The 26429-nt window shown below is 44.8% G+C and overlaps 15 protein-coding genes across 15 annotated transcripts; 5 read left to right on the top strand and 10 right to left on the bottom strand.

The window, feature by feature from the left end:
- Nucleotides 1-29: 29 nt before the first annotated feature.
- Nucleotides 30-556, bottom strand: V1514DRAFT_282733 (Rdx family-domain-containing protein; the record flags this gene model as incomplete). The annotated part of the gene is made up of 2 exons (XM_066925106.1): nucleotides 30-393; nucleotides 486-556. The coding sequence occupies 2 exons, from the start codon at nucleotides 554-556 to the stop codon at nucleotides 30-32; spliced, it is 435 nt and encodes a 144-aa protein (XP_066782399.1).
- A 163-nt stretch (nucleotides 557-719) lies between these two features.
- On the top strand, nucleotides 720-1715 carry V1514DRAFT_333515 (60S ribosomal protein eL29). The gene is made up of 4 exons (XM_066928056.1): nucleotides 720-811; nucleotides 946-1012; nucleotides 1109-1184; nucleotides 1253-1715. The coding sequence occupies exons 2-4, from the start codon at nucleotides 959-961 to the stop codon at nucleotides 1318-1320; spliced, it is 198 nt and encodes a 65-aa protein (XP_066782400.1). The 5' UTR covers nucleotides 720-811; nucleotides 946-958; the 3' UTR covers nucleotides 1321-1715.
- V1514DRAFT_333524 (signal transduction histidine kinase) lies at nucleotides 1694-2732 on the bottom strand. The gene is made up of 2 exons (XM_066928057.1): nucleotides 2357-2732; nucleotides 1694-2241 (listed from the first exon to the last, which is right to left on the bottom strand). The coding sequence occupies exons 1-2, from the start codon at nucleotides 2542-2544 to the stop codon at nucleotides 1974-1976; spliced, it is 456 nt and encodes a 151-aa protein (XP_066782401.1). The 5' UTR covers nucleotides 2545-2732; the 3' UTR covers nucleotides 1694-1973.
- Nucleotides 2733-2875: 143 nt separating this feature from the next.
- Nucleotides 2876-3887, bottom strand: V1514DRAFT_333527 (nucleoside diphosphate kinase). Its single transcript, XM_066928058.1, has 7 exons — nucleotides 3815-3887; nucleotides 3689-3747; nucleotides 3510-3602; nucleotides 3425-3435; nucleotides 3268-3333; nucleotides 3016-3203; nucleotides 2876-2954 (listed from the first exon to the last, which is right to left on the bottom strand). Exons 1-7 carry the CDS (start codon nucleotides 3845-3847, stop codon nucleotides 2949-2951), a joined length of 456 nt encoding a protein of 151 aa, XP_066782402.1. The 5' UTR covers nucleotides 3848-3887; the 3' UTR covers nucleotides 2876-2948.
- Nucleotides 3888-4619: 732 nt separating this feature from the next.
- On the top strand, nucleotides 4620-6443 carry V1514DRAFT_282798 (uncharacterized protein; the record flags this gene model as incomplete). The annotated part of the gene is made up of 2 exons (XM_066925109.1): nucleotides 4620-5383; nucleotides 5468-6443. 2 exons carry the CDS (start codon nucleotides 4620-4622, stop codon nucleotides 6441-6443), a joined length of 1740 nt encoding a protein of 579 aa, XP_066782403.1.
- A 39-nt stretch (nucleotides 6444-6482) lies between these two features.
- V1514DRAFT_333534 (uncharacterized protein) lies at nucleotides 6483-8098 on the bottom strand (the record flags this gene model as incomplete). The annotated part of the gene is made up of 2 exons (XM_066928059.1): nucleotides 7946-8098; nucleotides 6483-7873 (listed from the first exon to the last, which is right to left on the bottom strand). Coding segments are annotated over exons 1-2 (1318 nt in total), but the record flags the coding sequence as incomplete, so codon positions are not given.
- A 20-nt stretch (nucleotides 8099-8118) lies between these two features.
- V1514DRAFT_333536 (mitochondrial carrier domain-containing protein) lies at nucleotides 8119-9571 on the bottom strand. Its single transcript, XM_066928060.1, has 2 exons — nucleotides 9267-9571; nucleotides 8119-9193 (listed from the first exon to the last, which is right to left on the bottom strand). Exons 1-2 carry the CDS (start codon nucleotides 9504-9506, stop codon nucleotides 8279-8281), a joined length of 1155 nt encoding a protein of 384 aa, XP_066782405.1. The 5' UTR covers nucleotides 9507-9571; the 3' UTR covers nucleotides 8119-8278.
- Nucleotides 9572-9669: 98 nt separating this feature from the next.
- On the top strand, nucleotides 9670-10569 carry V1514DRAFT_308965 (uncharacterized protein). Its single transcript, XM_066925732.1, has one exon. It carries the CDS (start codon nucleotides 9817-9819, stop codon nucleotides 10465-10467), a length of 651 nt encoding a protein of 216 aa, XP_066782406.1. The 5' UTR covers nucleotides 9670-9816; the 3' UTR covers nucleotides 10468-10569.
- Nucleotides 10570-10720: 151 nt separating this feature from the next.
- V1514DRAFT_333537 (uncharacterized protein) lies at nucleotides 10721-12774 on the bottom strand. The gene has a single exon (XM_066928061.1). It carries the CDS (start codon nucleotides 12615-12617, stop codon nucleotides 10950-10952), a length of 1668 nt encoding a protein of 555 aa, XP_066782407.1. The 5' UTR covers nucleotides 12618-12774; the 3' UTR covers nucleotides 10721-10949.
- A 119-nt stretch (nucleotides 12775-12893) lies between these two features.
- Nucleotides 12894-15377, bottom strand: V1514DRAFT_353189 (uncharacterized protein). Its single transcript, XM_066929528.1, has 2 exons — nucleotides 15192-15377; nucleotides 12894-15125 (listed from the first exon to the last, which is right to left on the bottom strand). Exons 1-2 carry the CDS (start codon nucleotides 15298-15300, stop codon nucleotides 13042-13044), a joined length of 2193 nt encoding a protein of 730 aa, XP_066782408.1. The 5' UTR covers nucleotides 15301-15377; the 3' UTR covers nucleotides 12894-13041.
- A 494-nt stretch (nucleotides 15378-15871) lies between these two features.
- Nucleotides 15872-16828, bottom strand: V1514DRAFT_333542 (bola protein). The gene is made up of 2 exons (XM_066928062.1): nucleotides 16290-16828; nucleotides 15872-16234 (listed from the first exon to the last, which is right to left on the bottom strand). The coding sequence occupies exons 1-2, from the start codon at nucleotides 16574-16576 to the stop codon at nucleotides 16069-16071; spliced, it is 453 nt and encodes a 150-aa protein (XP_066782409.1). The 5' UTR covers nucleotides 16577-16828; the 3' UTR covers nucleotides 15872-16068.
- A 41-nt stretch (nucleotides 16829-16869) lies between these two features.
- V1514DRAFT_111687 (histidine phosphatase superfamily) lies at nucleotides 16870-18627 on the top strand. Its single transcript, XM_066924396.1, has 4 exons — nucleotides 16870-17080; nucleotides 17148-17379; nucleotides 17434-17519; nucleotides 17584-18627. The coding sequence occupies exons 1-4, from the start codon at nucleotides 16993-16995 to the stop codon at nucleotides 18570-18572; spliced, it is 1395 nt and encodes a 464-aa protein (XP_066782410.1). The 5' UTR covers nucleotides 16870-16992; the 3' UTR covers nucleotides 18573-18627.
- A 54-nt stretch (nucleotides 18628-18681) lies between these two features.
- V1514DRAFT_343642 (DDHD domain-containing protein) lies at nucleotides 18682-21381 on the bottom strand (the record flags this gene model as incomplete). The annotated part of the gene is made up of 2 exons (XM_066929152.1): nucleotides 18682-21244; nucleotides 21293-21381. 2 exons carry the CDS (start codon nucleotides 21379-21381, stop codon nucleotides 18682-18684), a joined length of 2652 nt encoding a protein of 883 aa, XP_066782411.1.
- Nucleotides 21382-22274: 893 nt separating this feature from the next.
- V1514DRAFT_333549 (uncharacterized protein) lies at nucleotides 22275-24687 on the top strand. Its single transcript, XM_066928063.1, has 5 exons — nucleotides 22275-22621; nucleotides 22680-22876; nucleotides 22948-23573; nucleotides 23631-23790; nucleotides 23843-24687. The coding sequence occupies exons 1-5, from the start codon at nucleotides 22449-22451 to the stop codon at nucleotides 24577-24579; spliced, it is 1893 nt and encodes a 630-aa protein (XP_066782412.1). The 5' UTR covers nucleotides 22275-22448; the 3' UTR covers nucleotides 24580-24687.
- Nucleotides 24591-25581, bottom strand: V1514DRAFT_333552 (uncharacterized protein). Its single transcript, XM_066928064.1, has 3 exons — nucleotides 25255-25581; nucleotides 25104-25190; nucleotides 24591-25029 (listed from the first exon to the last, which is right to left on the bottom strand). The coding sequence occupies exons 1-3, from the start codon at nucleotides 25359-25361 to the stop codon at nucleotides 24924-24926; spliced, it is 300 nt and encodes a 99-aa protein (XP_066782413.1). The 5' UTR covers nucleotides 25362-25581; the 3' UTR covers nucleotides 24591-24923.
- Between the last annotated feature and the right edge of the window lie 848 nt (nucleotides 25582-26429).

Raw genomic sequence — 26429 nt, forward strand, 5'->3', positions numbered from 1 at the left:
TACAAATCGACAGACTGGCGTGCGGCATTTTACGACGTGCTCGGCTGACAGTCCTCGCAGTACTCGCCAGTTGCGATTGCACTTGCACTTGTCGTGGACGTGGACGTGGAAGTGCTCGCAGGCGTGCTCTTGTTCTCCGACTTTGCCGCGCTCCTGTTGCCCGCGTGACGATCAACATGGCCCAGGTCCTTGCCCGGCGTCACGTAATCCCTAAACAATCGCTTGAGGTCCTTGGAATCTGGGAACCCGTCATTGACCTTGCGATCCCAAATCACGACTTCGCCTGAGTGCGCAGTGGCAGTCAACCGCACAATAAACGTGCCGCCGGATGCAGGCACCAGCGCGACCTCACCCACGTCGTTGCCAAACGTGGACAGTAACTCCTGCGCGTACCTGTTTTGCACATATTAAAAAAAAAAATAAAAAAAAAAAAAACAAAGTCATATATAATAAATATGCGCTGTTATATATTCTTTCACACGCACCATGCAGCTCTCAGGTTCCACTTGCACCCAGTGCAAAATTCAATAGCCACTCGAGGATACGTCGGTGCCATGACAATCAAGTCAATAAAACGCAAACAGAGATTTACGTAAATATCGCGACACCCCCGGAGCGCGGCTCAAACCATTCGCAAGTCTATTTAGGGCTGAGCCCTACATGCCATCCTCTTTCGCCTTTCGCAGTCACGCGCAGGCCAAAATCACGACGGCCGCCCCCAAGGAAGTTGGTGCGCAGCTTCAACGTGCTTCTTGGTTCTCGAAACCAATCCCACCTCGAACTCATCGGACGAACAGGAATCGAGCGACAGGTACGTTACTTCACCCATTTGTGGCAAAATTACGGTTTCTAATTACAATTCTGGCCTGCAAATCGAAACGGCTCTTGTCTGGGTATCACCGCAGGCAGGAACTGTTTTGTTTTTGAGCCATTTACTTTGTTCAGATCATCATTCACAATGTCCAAGTCAAAGAATCACACAAACCACAACCAGAACAAGAAGGCTCACCGTGTAAGTAAACAAAGATTTACAATCATCATCACCTATACAAGTCATATCTTGAAACGCTTGCAAATCGTTCAGAATCTAATCATATTGGCACAATAGAACGGAATTAAGAAGCCCAAGACCTCGAGATACCCATCTCTCAAGGGTGTCGACCCCAAGTTTAGAAGAAACCACAGTATGTTTTTTTTCCTGTATATATGTAGGCGTGCATGGGGTTGTTTTAACATTTTTTTTTTTTTGCAGGACACGCTCTTCACGGAACTGCCAAGGCCCTCAAGGAAAAGAAGGACGGCCTTCGTGAGACCGCTTAGATAATTTAAAAATACACAACAATTAAAAAAAAAATCAGAGTGCATGACATGTATATTTGCTAGTGTGTGTCAAAATGTATTATAACAACTTGTCTCATATTTTTTTTAAAAAAAAAAAAAATGACAACCTCTGTGCGGTCATGATCATGATCAAGAACTTTTTTTTACTTTTAAAAACCCCTCTATATATATAAACGCATAACAAGCTTGGCACACAGATAATGTTGTTTCGCATCTGTGTGTATAAGCGATTGAATGAAACCGTGCGAACATTAATCATGCTAACATTACCAAGCGTAGTCCTTCCATCATGCATTACAAGCATTTTGTCCATGAAGGGCCGTGTATGTCAAATGCTGCTACATTCATAGAAAATAAAATAAATAATACATTAATCATTATATATAAAGTACTCCCAAAAATAAAATCACCAGACTGGAATATAAAAAATTGATGCCCGCACACTGTCTCCATGAGGTTGGCTGTATTACATATATACATATATAATATATATGTATGCATGCATGCATGTATGTATGTATGTATATCGGTTGTACATTGCGTCTGTTCAACTAATTGTCTTTTGCTCGGCAAAACCCAATTGTCTATTTTTTTTCTTTTTTTTTTTTTTTTCTGTCATTTTTTTTTATTTCCTATTTTTCAATCCCTGCCGGTTCATAAAAACTTTGCAAAAAAATTTCACTCTCGGCATAATCTTTTCGAACCACGTCCAAGATAATTTTAATCTGACTTAATAATAACTCATCATCTTGAACATCTTTTATTCCGGTTTCGTCCTTGCCGGCACCTAAATGTTGAATTTTTTCACATGAATCCTTAACTTTTTTCAATCCCAATGCTGCTGATGATCCTTTCAAGAAATGACCTAATGATGATAATTGACTTAAATCCTTTGAACTTCTATATAAATCATGGCTCCCCCCCTCTCCCTCGCAGGTTGCAATTCGTTAGCCAAAAAAAAAAAAAAAAAAAAAAGGTTTCCAAAGCTTCAATTTCAATCGAACCCACAACGTACATGGCAGATTCCATTTGCGTAAACGTATTCTCAGCTTGTTCAAAGAAATTCCACACAATGCTTTTGCTAAATTCCCGATCGTCTTCATCATCATCCATTTCAAGAATTTGATCAAACGTGCTCCAGTCGATAACATCAGCCACCCGGATTCTGTCCACCACCGAGCTGCCGGTGCCTGGTTGCGCCATGACTTTGACCGCAAACAAACAAAAAAAAAAAAATCGAAAACGCCGTAAAATAAACAACAATGAACCACAAAAACGAAAACACAAAAAAAAACCAGTGTCTGAAGACGACGTGAAAAGAATTGCAAAAAAAAAAAAAAAACCCACGCGTTGCTATCCGGGTTTCGAGGGAGCGATTGGAACGTTGTGCACTAAACGAAATTTGTGCTTCGGTGGGGACCACTAAACAAATAAAGTTTTGCTTCCTCGACGCTGTCGTCATCGCACCAATGACATAATAGCTTATGTCACGACAGGGTTTGCAATACTTTGGGTACTGGTGCTATTATAATTACTGTATAATGAATGATATTGTATTATTACGTACTGTTAGTACTGTTTACACTCAAACCATCCGGCGAGGCAATTTACTCCTGAAAATCTGGTCAGCGAATGCCCAAGAGCATGCTATTCAAGCAATCAAGGAAAACTTACGTAGATCCACTTGAACACGGTGGGCGTGTAAGCCACAACTTCGTCCTTCTTAAACCAAAGGCCAATCTCCTTCTTTGCGTTCTCGACCGAGTCGGAACCATGGGCAACGTTGCGGCCAACATCGATGGCATAGTCGCCACGGATCGTGCCAGGTCCAGCAGCGTTAGGGTTGGTGGCACCGAGAAGAACTTTTTTTTTTAAAAAATTAGTTCCAGGTTGCGCGTATGAATATGAATATGAATATTGTCTTACCACGACCGGTCTTGACGGCGTCCTTGCCCTCCCAAACCATGGCGAGAACCGGGCCGGAGCGCATGTCTACAAATCACACGTTCAAATCAGTTCTAATTCCCAATTGCAAGTTGTAGCAATTTGCCGAGGAGTATTTCCTACTTGACATTGCACGTACAGTTAAGAAGACTGACGAATCAAAAATGTTAGCCAAAAAAAAAAAAAAATTTAACATGCTGTCAAAATTGCAAGTTGAACTTTACCCTGGGAAGAATGGCTTGGCAGTCAAATCAGCGTAATGCTCCTTAAGAAGTTCCTCAGAAGGGCTGGTGAGCTTGATTCCAACAAGCTTGTATCTGTTCAATCACGTCCACATGTATTGTCAGTCCTTGCATTTCTTTTTTTTTGCAATATCTCGTTCTTAATTCTGATTTTTACGTACCCCTTCTGCTCGAAGCGAGAAATGATGGGAGCAACAAGGCCACGCTGGACACCATCAGGCTTTTAAAAAAAAAAAAAAAAAATTCCATTAGCCTTAAATAATTCACATATTTCAATTGAAAGTTACCTTAATGGCAATGAAAGTTTGTTCAGAAGACATTGTGTGTGTTTTTTTTTAATGATTCAAAATGCAAATTTTGTAAACAACCGAAAAGAGAAAAAAAAAAAAAAAAAAACCAATTCGGTTTTGTATAAAAACCTGCCTCGGACGCAAAATTCCCGCACAACCGTAACAACGTCGCTGCGACTATGCTGTAATGTGCAATTACATAATGCATGACAGAGCAGTGCTTAATTAACGTTTAGATTCCACATTCCAGCCAACCAAAATATCGTCGTCGTTCGACCTTCTCCATCCCAACCCTTCGCTCGTTCGTTTGCTCGTTTCTGCCTCCTTTTTCCGGCTCCAATTTGGAAAATCAAAAACAAAAAGAAAATTCAATTTAACCGGGGTTGGTTTTTTTTTTGTTTTTGTGACTTGTTTCCTCGAACCGAGCTCGCTTCTTTTTTTTTTCGTTTGTGAAATTGATTTACGTTTCGAAACCACGTCGCTGTTGTCATCGCCGTTGTCGCGTCCGGGTGCTGGTTCGCCCTTGCTCGCCTCGGCACTTTCGATCGCCGTACCTGTACTTCCGGCATTAATTTTCTTAACTTACGTTTACTTTCGTGCTGGGTCAACAACGACTACAGGCAACAACAGCACTGGCACTAGCAATATCAACAACAACAGCAACGATAAGGACAACGTTTACTGCTGCTTGGCCGCGTCATCATCAGGAACTTCCAGACAGAGCTATAACTACTACTATCAGTCATCTGACTTGCGCGTCACCCGCGTGTTCACCAAACGGTCACCCAGAAGACGGCCGGTGATGGACTCGTCTGCCAGGGCGCGGGCCACGTCCGGCAACCGCATATACCAACTCAAACTTGTTGATCAGGTAACGTCTCCAGATCAGCCACATCAACAACCACAACCACAACCACCACAATACCACAATCACAATCTCAATCATGGTTATGATCAAAATAGTAATCTCACAAACGAGCACGCGTCATCATCAACCCCATTATCTTCTGCTTCGTCGTCGTCCTCGAATCATCGGCGCGCAAAATCATTCCGGCTTTCGGTTGCGATTCCAAAAATTAATGGCCCGCAATCTTCACAATCTCGTCATCATCATTCAGTCTCTTCGACCACGTCCAGTACCTCGACTTTAAGCACGACCCCTGGCGGTTACGACAATGGCACAACACGCAATGACTCAATCGCGCAGCCGGTACTTATATCCTCGCGTGACGCCGCGTTTTCATCATCTGCTTCATCATTACCATCCAGCGATGAATTTTTAACCCAACTGGCCACAAAAGAACGTCGCGTGTTGGAACTCAAGAGCGAATTGGCAAAAGCCGAAACTGAATTGGCCACGTTGCGCAAGCATTGGACTGCTCATGAAGACAGAACCCGACGGCGGTCGTCACAATTGCAATCCGTGACCGCGTCTGCGCAGAACGCAATCAAGCGGCTAAGCTTGGAACGGACCAAATCACTGTCCGTTAATCTTGAACCTGCCTCCACTTCGTTTCCCAACGATACAATTACTACCACCACTTTCAATAATAACAACAACAACAAGTTTGCGCCAGCCATAACAAGTTCGCTGGGTTCTTCATCATTAATAGCAAAACCGGCATCCGTAGAACCGCGACGTGAATTCAGCCTGCGTTCGTTCCCGTTCCCAAGCCCGCCGCAGACCGCACCGTCAGGTAGAAGTTTTGCCCCGCGCACGTCATCACTCGATACGGATGCGTCTGCCACTACGACGCCTTCGACCACCACTACCACACCTGCATCATCAAATGCCTTCACGACAACATTATCATCGCCAGTAACAGCTGCTGCTACAGCCGGCGTGGATTTTATCGGTGATGATGACGAGTTTGAATATGAATACGTGCCGGGCGTGAAGCCGATCCGGTCCGATGACGTGATTCACATGGGCCGCAAGCTTGCCGAAGGCTTAAACAATCATTTTTGGACTTTCTATGAGGATCTAAAGCATGCGGCCATCGGCGAAGACTTGACATCAAACAGCACGGCCAACGGCTCAGTGGCTGAGCACAAAAATCTGGTTGATGAGCGGCAGCGGCGCAGCCGGACGTTTACTCAGGGCTCGCAACTTAGCAGCGCAGCCAGTGATTTCACGGATGACCACCAAGATTCGCCGCCGGTCAGGCACATGTCTAGTTTCATGAACACGCCGGTCCGCGTGGCGTCGCCGGCGCCAACTGGGGCCGAGTCTCGCGAATCACTCGAATTCCGTGGCTCGCCGCAGCGCCGGCCTGCCCGGCAACATCGTCACCATCATCATCACTCATCTGTCAATTACGATGAAAAGAACGGTACCGATAATGAGAACGGTAGGTCCTGGTATGAAGGTTACAGCGTGTTACAAGCCTCGGTTAATGGTGCAAACACTACGTCGTTAATTGATTTTGAGTCATCAGAGGATGACGCGGTTGCGCCGTCGCTGCCTACCCTGACCACCGCAGACGACGACGACGACGACAAAAACAAAAACAAAAACAAAAACAAAAACAACAGTGATGGCGCGTCACCAGCAAAATCTAAACGATGGACAATGTACGGATCAGATTTTAATGTTCCCAAAGCAAATGGTTCCCTTTTTTCATGAACTTTACGAATTTTAATTATTACGAGATGTTCATTTTATGTTTGTTTATATGTATTATGTTTATTTTTTTTTTATCCTTAATCTTTATAGGGCATGGCATTTTTTTTATCATTTCTATTATTTGTTATATAGTAACTAGATTCTTCAACTCATATAAAAAACAATTCCCTGCCTTGTTCGCGTTCTAAAATCCCTCTCTATGCAAGGATAGATTTGTTACGTACTATGAATTCATTCTAAGAATTTGCGAAGCAACGGCGCCACCTGCTTTCTACTAGCCTTGATATTTTGTTGCTTCCAATACGAGATTGCAACCGGTTGCGGTTCATCACTGTCGTGATTATCATGCCGTTTTGGTTCGTAAGGCAGTAGTTGCAAATCATGCTTGGCCGTGGCAACAAATCGGTCGATCCGGTTCGAAACCTTGGCTGAAACTGTGATAACTACAAGTTCGCGTTTAAACTCATCATCATCATCATCATGAAAAGAGTCCATAAATAATACGGCATCAAGCCCGCGCGCGTGAGCAAACGCCAGCACGGCCCGCACGAATTCGGGTCCGGAGAACTTGGCCAAGATCCAATCGAGTGATTTCACGCTTGACGAAATGCCGACCGTGAATGATGGCGATGATGACGAACTTGTGAATTGCTTGTAATCTTTTCGCAAGATGTCGTCCAGCGTGAACGATGCAACGTCTCGCTTGGCAGACGCAAGGTTTTGGAAAAACTCATCATTTTCCAACCCTGTTTTTGTCGTCGTGGTCACGATCGTGGTGGCATTAGTCGTACCCGCAGTGATCGCGGTGGTCAATAATTGCGCTGCGAAAGTGTCATCGTCCGTGGTCCTGCTGGTCAAGTTCGCGGTATCAACCAACACCGGCCCCAGCGCCAACCTTGCCACGTCATTTTTCACCGCCGCGTCATCATGATCAGCAATGCGGAAAAACTCGGCAAAATAATTCACCACTAACGACGTGCAACTTCCGGCCGGCCTGATCAGTCGCGGCGTGGCGGTCAGGTACTTGCCCTCGTCGTCATGATGATCAATCACGGCCACGACATTGCCATCATTGCTATCGTGCTGATTATTCTCAATCAATGCCGCCAATGCCGGCGCGGACGCGGTCAAGTTGTTGTGATCGACCACGACGGCGTCGACCGTGACGTGGTGCGTGCCGGTCCGGCTAGCCCGTGCTTGAGCGACCGCGGTCACAAATTCGGTCGTGGTGATGACACGGTCAACCGGAACGTGCACGGTCGACAACAAGTAGGACAATTCGGGCCGCAACTTGAGATCCTGCCTGTCGGTCACGTTAAACACCGGGATCACGGCGTCGTATGCCCATGGCGATGACGACAGCCAGGGCGCATGCCTAATTGTGGACGTGATGTATGCAAACACTAACGCTGACGTGAACGAATCCAAATCTGCAACCAAACCATGCATAATAATCATCAATTAGCTAAATTTTTAACTTGTATACCTTGAACAAACCATACCAGCAGATTCATTCCCCGTCACGACCAAGATCCGGCTTTTTGTTGTTGATAATGATAAGCCAGCAAAACCAGTCCGCACTTGCTTAGAAGCCTGATGGAAAAATTCCTGAATTGATACCGTCATTCCGGTCACGCGCAACCGTCCAATTCTCATGGACCTGGAATTTTTCCACGTTTTTACGAACCATTAATTGGAGCCGCACAAGACTTTGTCTACAATTACCGCATAAACTTCAATCCCATTATGAACGCCTACATAAAAGATAAAAAAAAAAACATGTGTAGAAACATGACATGCCAGAGGTGAAAAAAAGGAAAAACAAAGAAAAAATGCTAAATGCCAAGAACAATCTTCATTCTCTCGTAGACCAAAAAGGAGCAAGACACCATGGGTATAACTTTCAAATATCCGATCGATAATCCGACAAAGAAACCGCGGATGCCGCGCTGGTTCAAGATCGTGCTTGCGGTCGACCAAATCGTGGCAAACTCAGGTTTGCTCATGCCAACTTGCATGCGCCTGCGAATAACTTCCAATGGGTAACTTGCAGTTTGTGATGCCATGCCGGCCAATCCGCCGGCAGTTAGTTGCGCCCACACGGCCAACGGCACGCGCCTGTCCGTGGCGCCATCGGATGACGAACAATGGCCCGGCACGGCGTAACCAGCCAACAGGTCTGAACGGAAAACGTCATGAATCGTGTCGTGCGTCCAAAACGACACGCCAGCATATGGCAGCATGCCGAGCACGGTGGGCGAAAAGCCGCGGTAGAAATTATGCAAGCCGGCGCCGCCGCCTGCAGCAGCGCCTTCGAGGAAGATTTGCTTGCACGTGCGAACAAAACTTGGCCGCGCGCTGCTCGACCCGGTCGCAGCTGGGGAGGATGATGGCCTGGTCTGATACGCCAACCGCACGCGCACGAGTTCAAGCGGGTATGTGAAAAAAACTGACGTGACGCCTGCCAATGAACCGGACAGGGCCCGGCGCAAGTTTGTTTCATAATCAGCATTGGGGATCAAAACAGACCTGATCTGTTCATACACGACAAACTTGATGGCCGCGTAAGGAAAAATTCGTAGCAACGTGGCCGAATGGCCTTGAAACAATCCCAGCACGCCGTCAGCACGATAGATCTTGCCCGCGGCATGCCAAAGTCCCAACCTTGTGCCAGAATATTTGGCAAAATCTGGTGATGAGGTTTGAAACAAAATCTTGACCCGATCAAGTGGTGCAATTAATGATTTGGCCTATCGTTCCCAAAAAAAAAAAAAAAAAAAAAATTTAATCATTTAATACTGAACACAAGATTGAAATGCATACCGCACATCCAGCAATGCCGCCAGCAATGCCTGATTTTATAATATATTCTTTCGATTGAGTCGTATACAAAGAAGACGACCGACTGGTCTTGGTTAACATGCTTGCCGCGGTCGTGATATTGCTATCATTAATGCCATGACCGCCAGGACCGCTCGGATCGTCATCCACCAGCCGCGGCGGGCCTTGTTCGGTCGTCCGGCTGCCGCCTAGCGACGACTGAGCAGCCGCAGACTCGGACATTTACGTGTGAGATGACAAAGTCAGAAAGGGTTATGAAAAAAAAAAAAAAAAAAAAAAAAAAAAAAGAACGAGAGCCCGAGGACGACTGATAATTGCTTACAATTTTTGTGGGGCACAAGTTGATTTGCCCAAAACACGGCATCCGGGTAACCCGGGCCGATGGTTGGTTTGAATGCGTTCACGTGACTCATGAGTTTAAATAAAAATTACATTTTCCGGTTTTTGAAGGAAACGCGAAAGATTGCGGACGTGAATGGGTGTGGGTTTATAATTGATTTGTTATCATTTTCATTGTGTTTATTATTCAATAATGAATGGATTAAGAGCCATTAGCAGAACCTTACCTCGGTTGCCGACAACGACGACGGCGACGATGATGATGACGAGGCGGACGGCGCGGATGCAGGTGCAGAGGCGGGTGAATTCGACGCAATCTTCTGGCACCGGCAGTGCCTCGTCAAATGATGGATATTTTAAACGACTGGCCAAAAAATATGGCTGGCCGGTGTTGTACGTGTACCTGGGCTTGTCCGTGCTGGATTACCCGATCTGCTTCGCGGTCGTTCACGGTGCCGGGCAGGAAAAGATTGGCGAGTTTGAACATGCCGTGGCCGAATACGGCAGGCAGGCTTGGGATTTTGTCCGCGCACGAGTGCTTGGCACGACGGTGGCCAGCAATGACGGCGGCCACGATGATGAACGCAACAACACCAGCACCAGCACCAGCACCAGCACGACGAGCAGCAACGAAGTCCGCAAGGGCTCACTCCTGACCGAGGCTGCGATTGCCTATGGCATTCACAAGAGCCTGATATTTATTCGGTTGCCGATCGCAATCGCAATCACGCCCGGATTGGTCAAACTGGGCCGCCGGCATCTCCCATCGCTGTTTGCGACCAAGGCGAGCCGGTTTGGGATCAAGCCTGATGGCAAGCGTCGGTTTGGCGGTTGGTTGTTTTGACACGCCAAATCAAAACCCAGGAATCACGGGTCATGCATTCCCCTCTCCCATCGTCTGTACATAATAAGTAATGAAAATAAATTCTAGTTGAGATGTGCAAACATGAGTATATGATGAAGTAAGCAATGACTGTGCACCGCCGCCGCATGTCGCATGTCGCATGTCGCAGGGTTCGGAAAACAAGCCGCTTGGCAAGGCAATTAAACCTTAACTTGGCTTCGGAACACCCCCACCCCCCCACGTGCTGCTTAATAAAGAAAACTAGTATACATTAAGATTTTTACACTAAATCACTCCCAAAAAAAAAAAAATAATCAAAAACCATAACAATAGTAGTAGTAGTAGTAGTAATAATAATGACAATGACAATTACAATTCAAAACGTCAAAACCAAAAGCAACAAAAAAAAAAATTATCCCAATTGGCGTTGGTTCTTCGCCAGTCTATATGCAATCATGCACGAACGAGGTTCTAAAAAGCTTCTATTGGTACTGGCCATATGCATCATACGCGTACTGAGCCGTGTCCCGCAGTTGGATGGGGATGTGGTGATTATGATGATGGTGATGATTATGATTAACCGGGTTCGAGATCTGATGATGTTGCACGACCTGGTCAATCGACGACGTGAGCGTGTCGCCGTCATTGTCTTCGCCGCCGCCGCCGGCGGTTTCGGCATGATTGTGAGCTTGACTACCAACAACGTCGTTGTTGGCGTTATTGTTGTTGGCGTGCAAATGCAGGTGCTGATTGTTAATATGGCCGCCATGATGGTTGACCGTGGTGGTCGTCGGAGTACCGGTCGTGTTCGAACCGTCGTAGTGATGGCTCGTGCTGTCGATACTGCTGCTAGCATTGCTCAGGTTCGTGGCCGTCGAGCCCGCAGGCGATCCGATTCCGGTCACCGCTCCGGCCGCGTTGGCCTCCGCCTCAGCAACAGCCTTCTTCTTCCGCATTTCTTCCTCCGCTTTCTTGCGCGCCTTCCATTCTTTTCTGGTCTCCTTAAATTCTTCCGGCGTGCGCTTGATCCCATGCCCATGCATTGTCACGTGCGCGTTCAGGTGATTGAGCGTGCCGTATGCCTTGTCACAACCTTGCCATCTGCAGTTGTAGATGCGTTCAATCTCTTCGTAGCGCCGTCGTGGCCGTTTTTGCTGGGCCGAACCGGGCAATGGCACAAAGGAGTACACCGTGTTGCCAGCAAAATCCGAACCGGCTCGTCCGCCAATGCCAGCCCTGCGAATACGATTTTGCTGTTGCTGCTGTTGCTGCTGTTGCTGCTGTTGCTGTTGGATTTGTAGTTGTTGCTGTTCAAGGGCTTGGAATTGCTGCTGCTGTTGCTTCTGCTGTTGTTGCAAGAGCAACTGATGATGATCAACGCCGACATGCTGCGGCGCAACCATGTCTGACAACGTGCCCATCGATTGACCGGCACCACCACCACCACTACCGTTTTGGCCGCTGCCGGTCGCGAACGCGTTGGACACAGGCGGGTACCATTCTGCCCGCCACGACCCAGCCGAGACTGGCGGCGCATATTGCTGATATCCAGCTAACGCTGCCGCGGCCGCGTTCGGGTCTGCTTGGTATACGCCTGCTGATGCTGCTGCACTGGTCAAAGGTTGCGGTTGTTGCACTCTGCCGTTGGCAATTGCGGCCGCAGCGGCCGCAGCCGCGGCGTGATCTGTCGTCACGTACCGAGGATCAGGGTATACCGCAACAGACTGCTGGCCATTCTGACTGACCGGTCGGGTCAGATATGGTTGATACTGACGCGCCAGTAGCTGGTCTCGGGACGCGTCATACCCGTAGTGCAATGCTGCCTGCTGAGATTGTCGTTGATGTTGCTGTGTTTGCTGCTGCTGCTGCTGAGGTGTTGAATGCCGTTGTATTTGTTGTGATGATTGCTGCTGCGATGATTGTGATTGCTGCACCTGCTGCTGTGACGATGCAGTTGATGATGCCGACGAAAGTGGTTGTGGCAGTTGCTGCTGATTATGATGGTGGTTATGATGATGGCCGTCGTCCGCATGACCGTCGAAAGCCAAGTCATTAGCCTGCGACGATGGCGCCGCCGCCGGCGAATAAGCAAAGGACGACGAGGATTGGGCGGCGTCGCGGGCATCCATTGAGTCCATCGTCAGCAACATGCGGTTTCAAACCCCGTCGTTAAACGATTATCTACTATTTTTTTTTTTTTTTGTTGTTGCCGTTGTTGCCGTTCGGTCGCTATCTGCCCTGGCCGTGTAGCTGGCGATGGTTGTTGTGATTTATTATTAATTTTTTTTATTTTTTTATTTTTTTTTTCTTTCCCTTTTGTTTTGGTGAATTTCAATTTATCCAAATGGCGGAATTCTCGGCGGCGGACTCACCCGACGTGATGTCAGCCGGATAAGGGGCTCGTGGCTTTAACGTGGCCCGAATGTCGAGCGTGTCGCGCATGTCGCCAACGACTAATACGGTGTTCTTCAAGTAGCAAAAAAAAAATACAAAACTCCATTGATAATACAACATGTCCCCCATGATTCAAGTAATTCCAAACATGCCACGTCCATGAAACCTCCGTTTGCTCCATCACAAGCTGTACTTGACCGCATCCGCCACACGGTCGACCTGCACGGCATTGCCCGACCGGGCCACTGCCTGGATTGCCACGGCGTTTAGCCATGGCTGCCTGGCAATACCGTGAACACCCAGGCTATTCCACACCAACCAAAACTGGGTCCAGTCGTGAGCACCTGCCGCGGACAAAAGCACCTGGGCCACGAACCCGGGCGTGACCGCGACATTTTTTTCGCACGCCTGCCTGATGGCTTTCAAGACCCGCGTGTCGCGCGGAAGCACTGCAACTTGTGCGTCAGTTGCAACCACGACGTCCTCATCATGATCAGCAATCTCAAAGTCAACCGTGCCGGCGCGCACCAAAATCTCGCTCATCGCGGCCTCGTGCTGGGCAGGATCAAACCGGGCCGGTTGCTCGACCGCACGCAGGATGCGCGCGATCGCGGCGTACCGCTGGCTGAACCCATGCGGTCCGTATTGCCGGGTTGAAGCTGCCGTGCGCAGCAGCAGTAACACGTCGGAAGTAGTCACAGGCACGCCATTGTTGGCCTGTTGCACGGCGGTTGCCTCCAGGTCCTGCATCGGCACGGCATTCGGGTTCGCCGTGTGAGCCACCTGCAAGAATTCTAACCGTCGCCGCCAATGTACCGGTTTTAATTGGCCGGATGGGATTGCCATGGTGAAGCTGGCAAAAAACTCGTGCCCAGCTTGCACAAGCTCGCTCACGTCCTCGTACGCGCTCTGGATCAAAAGGTAATTCGTAAACGCCTGCATGTGCAAACTATGAGCATCGTCGCCCGCTTCAGTAAGTGATTGGCCTGAAGGAAAATGCCTGCTCAGTCGTCCGGCAATATCGTAGTCTCCCACTTTCACGGCCGCTTGCAAGATAATTAGCAATTCAGCCATGTCGTCGCTGTCGGCAGGCACGACCGTGTCGGTCTCAAGCTGCTCCAACCACCGCTCCGCATCCGCCATGTATGCAAACATGTCTATTTCTTGTGATTGTAATGATTCTTGCTCCGTTTTTCGCTTTTGATCTAATTCTTGTGCAACTGTCTCGTAAACTGTTTCACCCTGGTCATGTTGCTCTAAAGCTACGTCAACATGATCAATGCCATCCATGTCGCTCACCAAGTACTCCACTCTAGCTGTATGATAAGCGCGCGTGCCCGGTGGCGCCCGTCGTGGTGCAGCGTAGAAAAACTTCTCCCGCAGGGCCTGCTGTTCACTGCCATCATCACGCTCACGGAACTCGCTTGCCGTGGCCGATGCTTGCGCGTACGTGCGATACTCTTCCGAATCCTCATTCGGCAAGCGCAGTATATATTGGCCGTCAACCTCATTCGTCGTCGGAGTCGTCTTTGTTGCTGTTGATGCTGTTGTCTTCTTTGATCTACTCCTGGCAGCAACCAGGTCGACTTCGGAAGCGGCGGCAATGTTGTCTGCCAATTGCACCATCTCATGCCGCCATAACCCTTCCAGGTCGAGTTCCCATCGCTTGTCCGCCGTCACGACATGCACGTACAATCCACGAGATCGTGCGATCACTAATGCCCAATGTGCCTGGTCGTCCGCAAATGCCTGCCGCTGCCTCAACGTGCGTTCGTACGCAGACACGTCACCAGTATACCGGGACAACTTCTTGCGCACGCGCCGCTCGCGCACGCGCAGCCGCTCCTTCGTAACCAGGCCTTCCACGCTGACCTTGGCCCGGTGCGTTTTTTTCAGGTACACGCGCAATTCCTCTGCCGCGCGGGCCACGTGCCGCTCGCTGCGAGCCGAGCCGACAACCATGATGGCGTCCGCACCCAACGCCGTGTTGCGGCCTCGCAGATCAATCACGTCTAATTCAAGCAATCCCAGGTCTTTAGCCAAAAACCCAACCACATCGGCTAATTCCTCTGTTGAATCTATTGGCAGGTCCGGGAGGTTGTGTTCCCGATGTGCTGTCAACTCCGCCGGCGCTGCCTTGACTGCTTCTCGCAAGTACCATGGCACGCCGCCGTCGTCCGCCTTGTCATTGTTTTCCTCTGCCACTATTTCACCTTGATAATCCTGAGACTGTTGCTGGATATTTTTGTCATCAAAGACAATAGCTATCTGGTATTAACAATTTGCCGTTTTTTAAAAAATATATATATACATAGCCAAAATCAACTCACTGGTGCTTAAACCTTGCGTTCTCAACCCGATTGTTGGCCCCCGCACCGCCCATCTCACTCCAATAGGCCGTCGCAGTGCCATATTGGCCACCTGTCGAGCTTGTTGCATCCCGGAATCCTTTTTATTTATGTCACGGTAAGTCTTGTCCTCTTCGTAGGTCAATAAGTGTACCAAAAAAAAAAAAACCTTGAATTTTTAATTTGATTTCGCCGAATTAAATATCAGCTACGAGGGGGTTTGTACCTTAAAGATATATAATATACATTTGTTCCAAGTGTATTGTGTCAACTGAGGATTTTAGATTATACAGTTGCCATCCCTTATAATTGTTGTCTCTTGTCTTCTGTTTCCGGAAGCATGTGATTCAACTTTTATATTCACTCTTTCTGAAATTTATCTGGTTTTGTATTTTCAAATCTGGCAGCCATGCGAATATTATGATCTCTTTTCCCGCACGATGACTCCACAACGCGATGCCAAAATGATTTACACGTTCACCTTGGAAAAAAAAACATACTTCTTACCGGATGGCAGCTTGGCACATAAGGCAATGAAACATTGTGTTATTAGTTCTAGCGCTGACGTTATGCTGTCGCTCGGTAAGATGAATATTTTTGGGCTGAAATGGCGGTTCAGTAGTTGTTATTTATTGCTACGTCATTTTATTGATTTTATAGATCAGGCTAGTGTTTATCATTATTTTTCTTTAAGCTGCTTATTTAAAGCGTGTTCGACGAGCGATAGCAGTCCTGATTGATTAACGAAATACGTCACATCGGAATCAAAAGAGATTGTAAATCGTATTCAACTCAAGATATGCTTCCTTAAATTGACAAAATCAGTGTATATAGTTTAAACTTTTATTCATATATTTGTCTATGCCCTGTTTTGACGGTTTTCGTATTCCTTGGGGGTCAGCGTGAGCAATTGAAGAGCGTGTATGCCACCTTCGGCGCTCATTTCTTCCCTGAACATATCGTAAACCTGCCGATGTCTGGCAGGTAACCGTTTGCCATCAAATGCTTCTGATACAATTTCAAGTCTAATCCCAGATTAGCAAACAGTATCTATGAAACCACCTTTTTTTTTATTGATACCTGAAATGCGTCTCGCTGCTTGAAGTGCCAACCATTGGCTTGTGGTGAGCATGCTTATGCGAATCATTGTAAAGCTTAAAATAGGCCGGATTTAGATCGTTGTTAATTTTCCATCTGATTTTGTCCTCATTCGGAGTGGCAGATGCCGCAAAGTCAGGAGCAGCCGCGACAGCGTTGACTGAAGACATTCTCTTAAATTGGATTATGACCTGTGAAGACTGAATTGCCAATTTTTGCAAATTTGTTACCTGTGAAGCACGAGTAAACAACGACCGAGAAAATGACATTAATCTAAATGTATCTCCTTTATTTATTTTTTATTTTATTTTTTTTTTTTTTGCCGTATCAGTTTGAAGATACAAGTTCCTCGCCGCGGTTCAATATTAATCAGACGCACAAATTAGAAAATATATTAAACCTTTGCTGACGGCACAATTGCTTGTATTGTTGCAATGATCATATAGTTAGCTGTATGTTCTTTGTAGTTGTTGCTGTGTGCTGAAGCATTAAGTAAGTGGGCTATAATGTCACCGATTTAGACCCCTGAATCAAGATCAATTTAACATTATCAGCGGTCAAACGGACATACAATCGATGCCAGTTCAACAAAAGATACTAGAACACCTGTATGAATAGGTTGACAATATTCAAAAAATCATATTGATAGCGACAGTGCCACTTTAATCAACAAATCGACACCACAATGGGTGCACCTCTGATTTACGATGGCATTGACCTGCAATATCCCGACACACTCAAACTTAAACAAGTACAGATCCTTTTTCGACATGGTATGTGTATATTTTGAAAAAAAAAAAAAAAAACCAAACAGCCAGGCACCTAATCTTCTTAATTTAGGCGAGCGAACTGCGATTTATAACCACAGAAACATCAAGCAATGGGAACGATGGGGGTTCCCAATATTTTGGCCTCTTTGCAACTCATCTAGATCATCAAGGGTTGGCGTGATCGATGCCGTCAAAAGAGAGGTCGGCACGTTTGAATACGAACGAGAGATTGAAACTCCGTATATCACAGCTCAAAAAAAGAAAACAAAACTATTTGAGAACGCAGACAAGAAAGGCATCTGGTACGTCCGTTTACGAGTTAACCTGCAAAAACCGGGTGCTAATCCATCGTATAGCTTGGAAGGAGAATTAACTGACCTGGGTAGACTTAGCGGATTTAGGCTTGGGCAACAAATAAGGCAGTTATATGTAGATAAACTAGGTACGTTATTATTGATGCAAACGTGTGTCAACACATGATTATGCTTACTCACTGTCGAAAATAGCGTTCCTTCCTCGCAACTTTACCGACCCCGCCGATTTTTATTTAAGAACCACAAGCATAATCAGATCTCGAGAAACACTTCAACACCTTTTTGCTGGCGTTTACCCACCTGCAAATTTTCTTGCACTTCCGAAAATTTTTGAAAGGTTCCCGTTCGAAGAAAATCTTTATCCCACCACGTTTAATTGCTCACGGTTAAAAGAATTGCGGCAACAATTTGTTGATCATTATGCAAATATTTGGGATCCAAAACTGGTTGCTCCCAGCGAAGCGCTACGACAAGTATTATCATCTCCCACGACTCAAATCACGGTAGATGGACCCAAGGATGAGGCATGGGGTATCATTGACTCATACGTCGCAGCCACGGCAGCTGGCATTCAAACACCAAAAGCATTCGAAAACAGGGACGCGGTTAACTTGGTTGGACGTGCTGCATTGGAATCCGAATTTAATGGCTATGAACAAAACAACGAATTGCAAAAATTGGGCATGGGCCGGTTTTTTGGAGAGGTCTTGGACCGCATGACGGTTGGCGATCCGGTCACGACTTCCAACGACACAGGAATTACTGAATTAACTGGCAAGCCAAACGTGGTTAAAAAAATACCCAAGCTCGCTCTTTATGCAGCTCATGATTCTAGCATCGGCACGATCTTGTCGACATTGGGCGTGTTCACGGACAAGAAATGGATAGGTTTTACTTCGCATATTGTTTTTGAACAGTTCGAGACCGCAAGTTTGGCCAAAATTTTCCAGTTCAAAACTGAATACGTCAGAGTGAAATATAATGGCAAGCCAGTGATCTTGCCAGTTTGCAAGCCTGCGGGCAAGCACCTTGACGGGGATGAAACCTTGTGCACGATGAGCGCGTTCAGGGACCTTGTAAAATCGGTGAGCCCTACAGATTGGCACAAGGAATGCGTGGCAAATTTGGGACACCGGGCACCGGAGCTTGTCACTGGCGAGTTGGAACCAGAACCAATTTAGACGGACCGTGTTGATTATACAAATAAAATAATTTCCAGGTTAAAACGTATATATATACACACATCAGAAGTAATTTATACCAAAAAAAAAAAAAAAAAAATGAACGCTGTTAACCAACCATAGATTGAAATTGGCCCTCAATCTTGCCCACACTCTTCATCCGCTTCGGCAACGGCCTTGCTAATAATTGTGCGATAAGAAAATTAGCCACGTCTGGATCTCTAAAGTATCCCAAGTGTGATCCCATGGATGCCAAGATCGTAATGTCCATGTATCCTTCTACCAAGGCAAAATCTATTCGTCCGGTGTAATTCAATCCTCGAATCATGGCATCGTCCTTTTGCAACCGGCTATACGTTTCAGCTTCCTTGCTCAACTTGACAGCTTCCTTGCTCAACTTGACACTATCCTTTTGAAATTTGGAATACAGCGTTTCGACTTCATTAGTTTCATGTTCATGCGTGATTGTTGCCAAATCCTGTTGAAATTTGGAATCGTCATTGGTCACTCCGTTTGTTGATATTGATGTACCCGAACCAGCAGCAGCTGCTGCCGTGGAATCAGAGTCATAGCCCAATGATTTGTTCAATATGGTGCTGGCAAGTCCGGATGCCATAGAACTCCACATGTTTGATGCGCTTTGAGCAACTCGTGACGTTAATTCTGCCAAATTTGCAATTTGATTGTTCAATCCGCGACGAGTGGTCGGAATCGATTGAGGCTTTAATTCGGCCATGCGTTTGACCACGAGCGGTTCCATTCGGTACGCGATCGGATCCGCCGGATGAAAAACATTATAGACATCTTCAACTTTGGGCACAGAAACCGTGGCGGAAATTGGACGTTTGGATTCAAACGGATCATCGAGATCAAATCGTAACGGTGATAAAGGCTGATCTTCCGATTTTGATATGCTCCTGGGAGCAATTGTTTTACCCTTAAGCATCTGAAACAAACCCACCGGACTACCTAATCCGAAAAACGAATCTGCATTAAAATCAAGCGAAAGCACGTTTCGAGAAGCGGATTGTGCATCATGTGATTGACGGCAAAGAATATCAAACGTGATTGCGGCTCCGAGAGAATGTCCAATCAAACTAACCCGACCATTAAATGAGGGATTATGTTTGCAGAATAGATGATAAATTCTGTTGCATTCATTCGTTACGTTGCGCATGATCTTCTCTCGGTAGTTCGGCTGATAATAAAGCAAAATATCCAACAAGACTTCAGAGATGATGCCTCGCAATGCCGGAACACTATCAACCGTAATGTCTTGCAACGAGGCAACGTCATTATCAGCTTCAGCGTTATCAGTACTAGTACTGTCGTCTACTTCACCAATATCTTGTTCTTTCCTATTTGACACACCGTCTTCACGTTGCAGTCCAAAATGAATATTATGCCTCCAGCACACGGGCAAGACCTGAACTCTTGAATTAAACGACTTCGCGTCACCTACTGGTTCACCGTTAAGAACAGGAAGATCAGCAGAATTCGAATACACTGATTTCATTGTTTTTCTTAAAGTATTAATATCACCCACAAAGTTGACCGATTCCATACGCTGCCCAAGTTTCTGGCCAATTCCGTGTACGCAAAGAACCAAATGTTCGATTGGTCGATTAGGATCTTCATCTTTGTCGGCATAATAATCCATTTCCATTTGTTCTTTCAACACCTCATTATCTTTTGCTTCATCAGTCTCTTGAGCCTCCTTCTGCTTATGCGATCTAATCGCATCAACTAATTTCGCAGTCGGGTCTGACGTAATCGATTCAAATTTTATGCTTTGTTCTTCTTCGGCATCTGAATGAACCGCACTTGAAGACGGGCTTCTTTCTTTCTTGGAAGTTGTTGATTTTGTTATTTTAGACCATCCTCTAACGATTTTTATGCCGCCCATGTTTGTTCCGGCAGTCAAGCGTTGATATATGGTTGACGAAAATTTTCCATAAAAATCATCAGAAATGATCCACGCTATGGCCGCATCATTCGAAAAAACAACGTATTTGCCCATATGTGGTCCATATAAAGGCCATGTATTAACATCCGGTACCGCTTGTGTTGTTGGGTTGCCATTGTCAACCGAGTCCGCTCTCGATCGATTAGTCGATGACGAGCGAGATTTAGTTTCGGGTTTTGTAGCCCGTGCCGGAAGTGAAGATCCAGATTTAAAATACAATGCACTAGTGATGGACTCTGTAAACGAAGTTTTGCGATCGTGACGTTCATCAGTCTCGGCAGTCACAAGCGTGTCGACTCTTACCCGCTTGGCATGAGTGACGGTTGAGTCTGTGGTTGAAGTTTCAGGAACAATTTTTTTAAACGGCTGTTTTTTCAAATATCCTTCCTCGATCTGATTTGCCAGGTTTTCATCACACGGCTTCAAAGTGTTACTGTCTGAATAAAACCAAGTACCTCGACGAACATCATAACTTGGCCCGTTCCAATAGATTGGTGACAACTCTCGCTTCTGAATATCAACTTGAAATAAATGATCCTCATTCACAGGAACCGGACTAATCGGGTCATCCGATTTTTGATATATTGCTTCCAGCTCACGTGAATCTTTGGCAGAGAATGGAACAAATTTTGATGGCGATTTTGGAGGTTTCCAATCTTTATCAGCAAATGGCTTATTTTTCGGTACATCTGTAGCAAAATACCATCTATCATATTAAAATCTACAATTTAACCCGATTCATTAAATCACTTACCTAATATTCAAAGTCGGCGTATCTGGAGGCAAGTCTTTCAATGAAAGCCGCTGCCGATATGGCACCTGATGATCTGCAGCCGAGTGCATTGATGACGACGGCGACAACACCACCGGCGACCTCAACGCACTTCCGGCAGACGTGGTGACTTTAAATAACTGAGACGACATCAGAGCCGGGCACAAGCACAACTGAGCGCCAGGTTGATGCTAATGCACCTTGCTGATCCGCAGTGAATGAGCTGCAAGTGCAACCAGTAACCCAAAGAAAAAAGCCAAGGAAAATGTTCTATTCAGTAAACCGCAATGGATCTTCTTCTTCGTGTCGTCATGACAAGTTAGGATTGCAGATGTGATTAGATTCCCAAAAGGCCAGCAAGCAAAACGATTTGGATTTGGATTTGGATTTTTCGGCCTCTTCGTCTCCATTTCCTAATTCGGCCATAGTGCGGCTCAGGCTCGAACTCTAATATCACGGCGATTCACCAACAAAGCATAACCAAACGGACGGCTTTTTGCTAGCTTTCGAAGTGAACATAGCTCTTGAGCAAGCAGGTGATTTCAAAAAAGAAAAATGGATTTGGTCAAAGTGCAGCAACTCACGGACATGGGGTTCGACCGAAAGTTTGTTGAGACCGCACTGAAGGTATGAGGCAATTGGGACAACGAGCTGTTATTCTTATACTGATTGACCACTTTTTAGGTATCGGATGGCAATGTTGACACTGCTCTTGAATACATTCTTTCTGGAAAGACTGACCATGTACGTGCTTGCTGCTGCCACCTTCTCTTATTATTGCAAGCTAACGTTTGGAAAAGCAACAAGAAAAATCCGCCAAATGGGATGAATCTCAGTTTGCGCAAGCAGATTGGGAACCAGTTCAACCGAAAAATGAAACTGATAACATTGAATTTCGTAAGATTTTTTTTTTTGTTTTAAATTAGCGAAACCAGCGATTTACCAACCGATGTTGTATCTAAAGAGGCATTTGCGCCAGATACTTTTCACGGTCCGGAAGACGAACGAACTTCAATATCGAACCGGAACGATACTGTTGAGATAAAGGATACTGATAGTATGAGCATTCTCTACCAAAAGAAAAAAAAATGGAATGTGGTGCTAATTAATAAAAGTGGACGATGAAATTGCCAAAGTGATGGACATGTCCTTGCATGCTGAACAGGTCAAAATTGGTCAAGAAAGCGGAATACGGTTTCGGCCCACGATTCGATCAGATTATGATGAACAGCAATGGAGTGTTGCGCCCCTCACACATGACGCGAATGTTTCGTCATATAAGCCAGAATCAAGCAGACGGATAAATGACGAGTACGTGCAGTTCTGTAGCATTCTTGCTTTTTTTAAGCACCGAGTAACCATCACGCAGGCCGCCTTTATTACGCCCTTCCAATCGAACAGCTCAATTATCTGCATTATTAACTATACTGCATTCAATCCCTCTTGCTAGGGCTTCATTATTGCTCTATGGCAAGCAATTGTTAAATGACTACGGTATCGCTGATAAGTGGTGGGATAATGAAATAATTTTTATTCCTGAGTTTATTGAATCTGAAGACAAGCAAGGTAAGCCGAAAAATATTTTGCTTTGGTTGTGAAAAAAAAAAAAAAAGTTTATACTCAAGTCGTGATTGCAGAGACTATTTTTAAAGTACATTTGCTTGCTGAAGTGCAACGAATAATTGCATTTTTGGATGACGATGGCCCATCAGAACGTGCCTATGCCAGTCTTGACAACTTGGTTTTTGCCTGGGGCAGAAATCAGCTTAATTTAGACGTGTCATCGCTTCATTATGGCGAATCAATGGCGGCATTTCTCCCAGAATGGCTTAATATTGCTAAAGATTATACCGAGTCTTTAGACATATCTGGATTAGAAGACAGTTTATTTTTCACTGAAGCTTCGCTGGATAAGGAAGTTGACACCAATGCAGTTCAGCATGAGACCTTTTCGACCTTAGACGTGTCGGTGACAGACGAATCGATTCGAATCAGTGATAAGTTGTTAGGAGCGCTTGATACGCTTCTTTGGGAAGAAGAACCAGACGCGTATCTGAGTTCGGTGGCAGATATTTTTACCATGATCATTCGACAAGAGAATGGCAGGCCAGGTGCGGGGGTTGACGTGCCACTGGTGTGGTATCCTGATCGATATACAAAACCTTTTCAAAAATTAATGAAACAAAACAATAAGCAAAGAAGCCAACTCTCGCTCGAAATTGAAAGGTTACGCCAACGGAGGGCAAAAATTGATGAATATTCAGTAAGCTTCTTATTATTAATATTATTTTCAATATTTGGTTCACTAACAATTTTTAAGGGCTTTAATACGAGGTCACTTTTAAAATCCACAATTGCATTTTATGCTAAAGACCTTAATGCAGCCGGAAATTCTACTCCTAAAGAAATTGACTCGTCAACAAATCCAACAGTTCAAAAATTGAAAGCTTTAACTACACACCTTGACTTAAGCATTAATAGTAAGAATTCATCAAAAATTGTGTGTGAATTTTTAAAACTTACCGAAAACAGGAATTGATGCCAAAATCGCTCAACTTGAGAGTAAGCTAAAATTGCTTACTGAGCTTTTTAGTGAACCTACCTCAGCTAGTGACGGTGGCAGTTATCCTCCGTTTCAAAAATACGTTTTATCCGGTGTCGCGTTTGGTGAAAAGAAATTTTATTTTCGCAACAGGCCTCGACGCAAGTCCAACAAGGTCACACTTATTGAAGAATTAGATGACGTGTCCGTGGAAGATGAATTATGGTTGCAGGTTTCTTACTATGACGGAAGCAGTACTGGCTCGTTCGAAACTAAACAGGTCAGGTTTGAACATGTACATGAAGCTATGCGGTCGCAAGGTGAAGACGGCGTTTTGGTTGTGTACGCTAGCGAGAAAGCGTTGGATCAAAAATACGAAAGCGTCCAGGTACCTTCAGGTTTGCACGAATTCCTGATTAAGGATCAAGATTTGCTTGACAAGGAACTCCAATCTTGGATTGAAACTGCTGACCTTGTCGATCTTAAAAATGTTACGAATGACAACGACCATGCTTCGCAATCGTCTTGCGACGTTACCATGACAGATCAAACCGACGAGATCGGAACCAATGATGGCTTTAATAATTTGTCCAACCAGGTCGTGGTCAATAGCACGAGTAAAAATCCGGTAAAGATTAAAGTTCAACACGCTGAACATGCAGAAGATGGTGCCTTGAATGATAGTGATGATGACTATATTGAAGCTCAAAGATCTCGATATTTATAAGAGGTTTAAAATAAATGTTGTAACTATTTATATATTGTTTTAACACAACTTGCTTGCCTGACAAAAAATTTCAGTCACTTTAATAAAAAAAAAGCAATGAGACAACAACTAAAACCCAAACAATGATAAAGACGATATTGAAAAAACTGTTCTGATTCACACCATTTATTGTAACCCATATGATATTCTTTAAACAAATATTAATCCACGAAACACCAATCCGTATACGTAACAAAAGAGATAATTTAAAAATAAAAAATAAAATAAAATGAAAACAATGAAAAAACACGAGTTGCTAGGTAAAAGCATAATGATTTACTTTATAACTAAAATAAGTTATTAAGTTAAAGACCGAATGAACCAGGTGCACTGTTGTTTGTATTGTTTTCCTTATTATTGTTTGCATTTTGTGCGACAAGCTCAGCAAATCTCAGTCTTTGAGGCTTTCCTCTTTAAAAAAGTTGTTAGAATTTAAAAAAAAAAAAAAAGAAATAACAACAACAATTGAAACTGAATTAACGTACTTGGAATGATGCCTGGTTTTGTGAGCTTGAAGCTTGGCAGTACATGGAGACATGAGGTTATCAGTAGGTGAAGCAAAACTAGTCCGTCTATTAAACAAAAGTTAATCACTCATTCATAATTATTAATAAATGACAACAAAGAATAACATACGCTTCAAATAATTTTTGGTGAAGCAACTGACGTTGAACGTTGCTTGCCGAACTTGAATGAAGAGGTTGAATTGGCTCTTGATTGCTACCTTGATTCAAAGACGACATTTGAAATTTTTTGTTCTTTTTATTTCTGTTCTTGAAAAAAAAAAAGCAGGAGGTAAAACGGGAGAGATGTAGAAAAACTATTTCAATTATTCTTTTGTAAAAATGATTTGAGGATCAAATTAAAAGTAAGAATTGAAGGACAAGAAAATCAAAAGAGAAAGAAAAATAAAAATTAGCAAATTTATAAATTGATTTGGAGGTTTGGGTGTTTCAATTGTGGTACGGTAATCAAGGGAAAAAAAAAAAGAGCGCGGAGTTTGTTTACTTGGTTCCGGGAAATATTGATGAAACTCCGTTTCTGTACTAGCGTGGTGGGCAATCCATGTTGCCATAGAAACGTGGCCAAAAGTTAATTAAGCCGGACATCACAGAAATCGGGTTTTGACGAAAAGAAATTAAGGTACTCGGTAAGGCAAATTGCAGTCGCTTTCCATGAATTTGGAAAAAAAAAGGTCTTATTATAATGTTTTATTATTTCTGAATGACATCAAAATATAAAAATTTAAAAATTAGTAGCTGGCTGATGAGACAGAAATTAGCAAGAGCACGCAGTTAAACCTAATAAACAACTTTTGATATGATGTATAAAGATGCAGATCAGAGATTTTCCATAAAAACACCCTCTTTCTTGCTGCCAAAAAAGTTTAATGGGGCTAATGATGCCCGCAAAAAGCATTTTGACCTGTGAAGGTACGGGGGAAGTGGAGGTCGACATATCAAAGTTATTGAGTTTACTGGAGCAGCATGCATAGAGCGCGTTAGACTCAATAAATTTCAAGTGTCGCAACCTTTACGACATATCTAGCCTTGTCAAAATATCCATATTTATTAAAAGACCTAACCTATATTAATTAGATGCTCGAAAGCCAACTTTCGGAGGAATTCATGCCTCGATTTCTATTAAACCTTTGATTCCAAGCTTCCATGTCATGCTCATGAAAGTAAATGTCGCATTTTATTTCACCCGCTTATTGGTGGATTAACTAACGGCGAAGGTGTAGAACGAGATTGAGCGCAAAAGGCTTTCTTGGTGTACCTAGTCGCAAGTCATCTAAATATCATCGCCGG

The sequence above is a fragment of the Lipomyces japonicus genome, assembly GCF_038497905.1.
Source record: "Lipomyces japonicus strain CBS 7319 unplaced genomic scaffold V1514scaffold_29, whole genome shotgun sequence".
In the NCBI taxonomy this organism is placed as follows: Eukaryota; Fungi; Ascomycota; class Lipomycetes; order Lipomycetales; family Lipomycetaceae; genus Lipomyces; species Lipomyces japonicus.

What these genes read in the sequence shown, in the direction of transcription:
- V1514DRAFT_333515 (XM_066928056.1), top strand. Translation starts at nt 959, where the DNA reads ATGTCCAAGTCAAAGAATCACACAAACCACAACCAGAACAAGAAGGCT. An exon ending in AGAACAAGAAGGCTCACCGT is followed by an intron (nt 1,013 to 1,108) that starts GTAAGTAAACAA and finishes TTGGCACAATAG; the next exon opens with AACGGAATTAAGAAGCCCAA. An exon ending in CAAGTTTAGAAGAAACCACA is followed by an intron (nt 1,185 to 1,252) that starts GTATGTTTTTTT and finishes TTTTTTTTGCAG; the next exon opens with GACACGCTCTTCACGGAACT.
- V1514DRAFT_333524 (XM_066928057.1), bottom strand. Translation starts at nt 2,544, where the DNA reads ATGGCGCAACCAGGCACCGGCAGCTCGGTGGTGGACAGAATCCGGGTG. An exon ending in ACGCAAATGGAATCTGCCAT is followed by an intron (nt 2,242 to 2,356) that starts GTACGTTGTGGG and finishes TGATTTATATAG; the next exon opens with AAGTTCAAAGGATTTAAGTC.
- V1514DRAFT_333527 (XM_066928058.1), bottom strand. Translation starts at nt 3,847, where the DNA reads ATGTCTTCTGAACAAACTTTCATTGCCATTAAG. An exon ending in AAACTTTCATTGCCATTAAG is followed by an intron (nt 3,748 to 3,814) that starts GTAACTTTCAAT and finishes TTTTTTTAAAAG; the next exon opens with CCTGATGGTGTCCAGCGTGG. An exon ending in TCTCGCTTCGAGCAGAAGGG is followed by an intron (nt 3,603 to 3,688) that starts GTACGTAAAAAT and finishes GTGATTGAACAG; the next exon opens with ATACAAGCTTGTTGGAATCA.
- V1514DRAFT_333536 (XM_066928060.1), bottom strand. Translation starts at nt 9,506, where the DNA reads ATGTCCGAGTCTGCGGCTGCTCAGTCGTCGCTAGGCGGCAGCCGGACG. An exon ending in GCGGCATTGCTGGATGTGCG is followed by an intron (nt 9,194 to 9,266) that starts GTATGCATTTCA and finishes TGGGAACGATAG; the next exon opens with GCCAAATCATTAATTGCACC.
- V1514DRAFT_308965 (XM_066925732.1), top strand. Translation starts at nt 9,817, where the DNA reads ATGAATGGATTAAGAGCCATTAGCAGAACCTTACCTCGGTTGCCGACA.
- V1514DRAFT_333537 (XM_066928061.1), bottom strand. Translation starts at nt 12,617, where the DNA reads ATGTTGCTGACGATGGACTCAATGGATGCCCGCGACGCCGCCCAATCC.
- V1514DRAFT_353189 (XM_066929528.1), bottom strand. Translation starts at nt 15,300, where the DNA reads ATGCAACAAGCTCGACAGGTGGCCAATATGGCACTGCGACGGCCTATT. An exon ending in AACGCAAGGTTTAAGCACCA is followed by an intron (nt 15,126 to 15,191) that starts GTGAGTTGATTT and finishes AATACCAGATAG; the next exon opens with CTATTGTCTTTGATGACAAA.
- V1514DRAFT_333542 (XM_066928062.1), bottom strand. Translation starts at nt 16,576, where the DNA reads ATGTCATTTTCTCGGTCGTTGTTTACTCGTGCTTCACAGGTAACAAAT. An exon ending in AGCAGCGAGACGCATTTCAG is followed by an intron (nt 16,235 to 16,289) that starts GTATCAATAAAA and finishes ATCTGGGATTAG; the next exon opens with ACTTGAAATTGTATCAGAAG.
- V1514DRAFT_111687 (XM_066924396.1), top strand. Translation starts at nt 16,993, where the DNA reads ATGGGTGCACCTCTGATTTACGATGGCATTGACCTGCAATATCCCGAC. An exon ending in ACAGATCCTTTTTCGACATG is followed by an intron (nt 17,081 to 17,147) that starts GTATGTGTATAT and finishes TTCTTAATTTAG; the next exon opens with GCGAGCGAACTGCGATTTAT. An exon ending in GCAGACAAGAAAGGCATCTG is followed by an intron (nt 17,380 to 17,433) that starts GTACGTCCGTTT and finishes TCCATCGTATAG; the next exon opens with CTTGGAAGGAGAATTAACTG.
- V1514DRAFT_333549 (XM_066928063.1), top strand. Translation starts at nt 22,449, where the DNA reads ATGGACATGTCCTTGCATGCTGAACAGGTCAAAATTGGTCAAGAAAGC. An exon ending in TGAATCTGAAGACAAGCAAG is followed by an intron (nt 22,877 to 22,947) that starts GTAAGCCGAAAA and finishes TCGTGATTGCAG; the next exon opens with AGACTATTTTTAAAGTACAT. An exon ending in CAAAAATTGATGAATATTCA is followed by an intron (nt 23,574 to 23,630) that starts GTAAGCTTCTTA and finishes ACAATTTTTAAG; the next exon opens with GGCTTTAATACGAGGTCACT.
- V1514DRAFT_333552 (XM_066928064.1), bottom strand. Translation starts at nt 25,361, where the DNA reads ATGTCGTCTTTGAATCAAGGTAGCAATCAAGAGCCAATTCAACCTCTT. An exon ending in CACCAAAAATTATTTGAAGC is followed by an intron (nt 25,191 to 25,254) that starts GTATGTTATTCT and finishes TTTGTTTAATAG; the next exon opens with ACGGACTAGTTTTGCTTCAC. An exon ending in AAAACCAGGCATCATTCCAA is followed by an intron (nt 25,030 to 25,103) that starts GTACGTTAATTC and finishes ACTTTTTTAAAG; the next exon opens with AGGAAAGCCTCAAAGACTGA.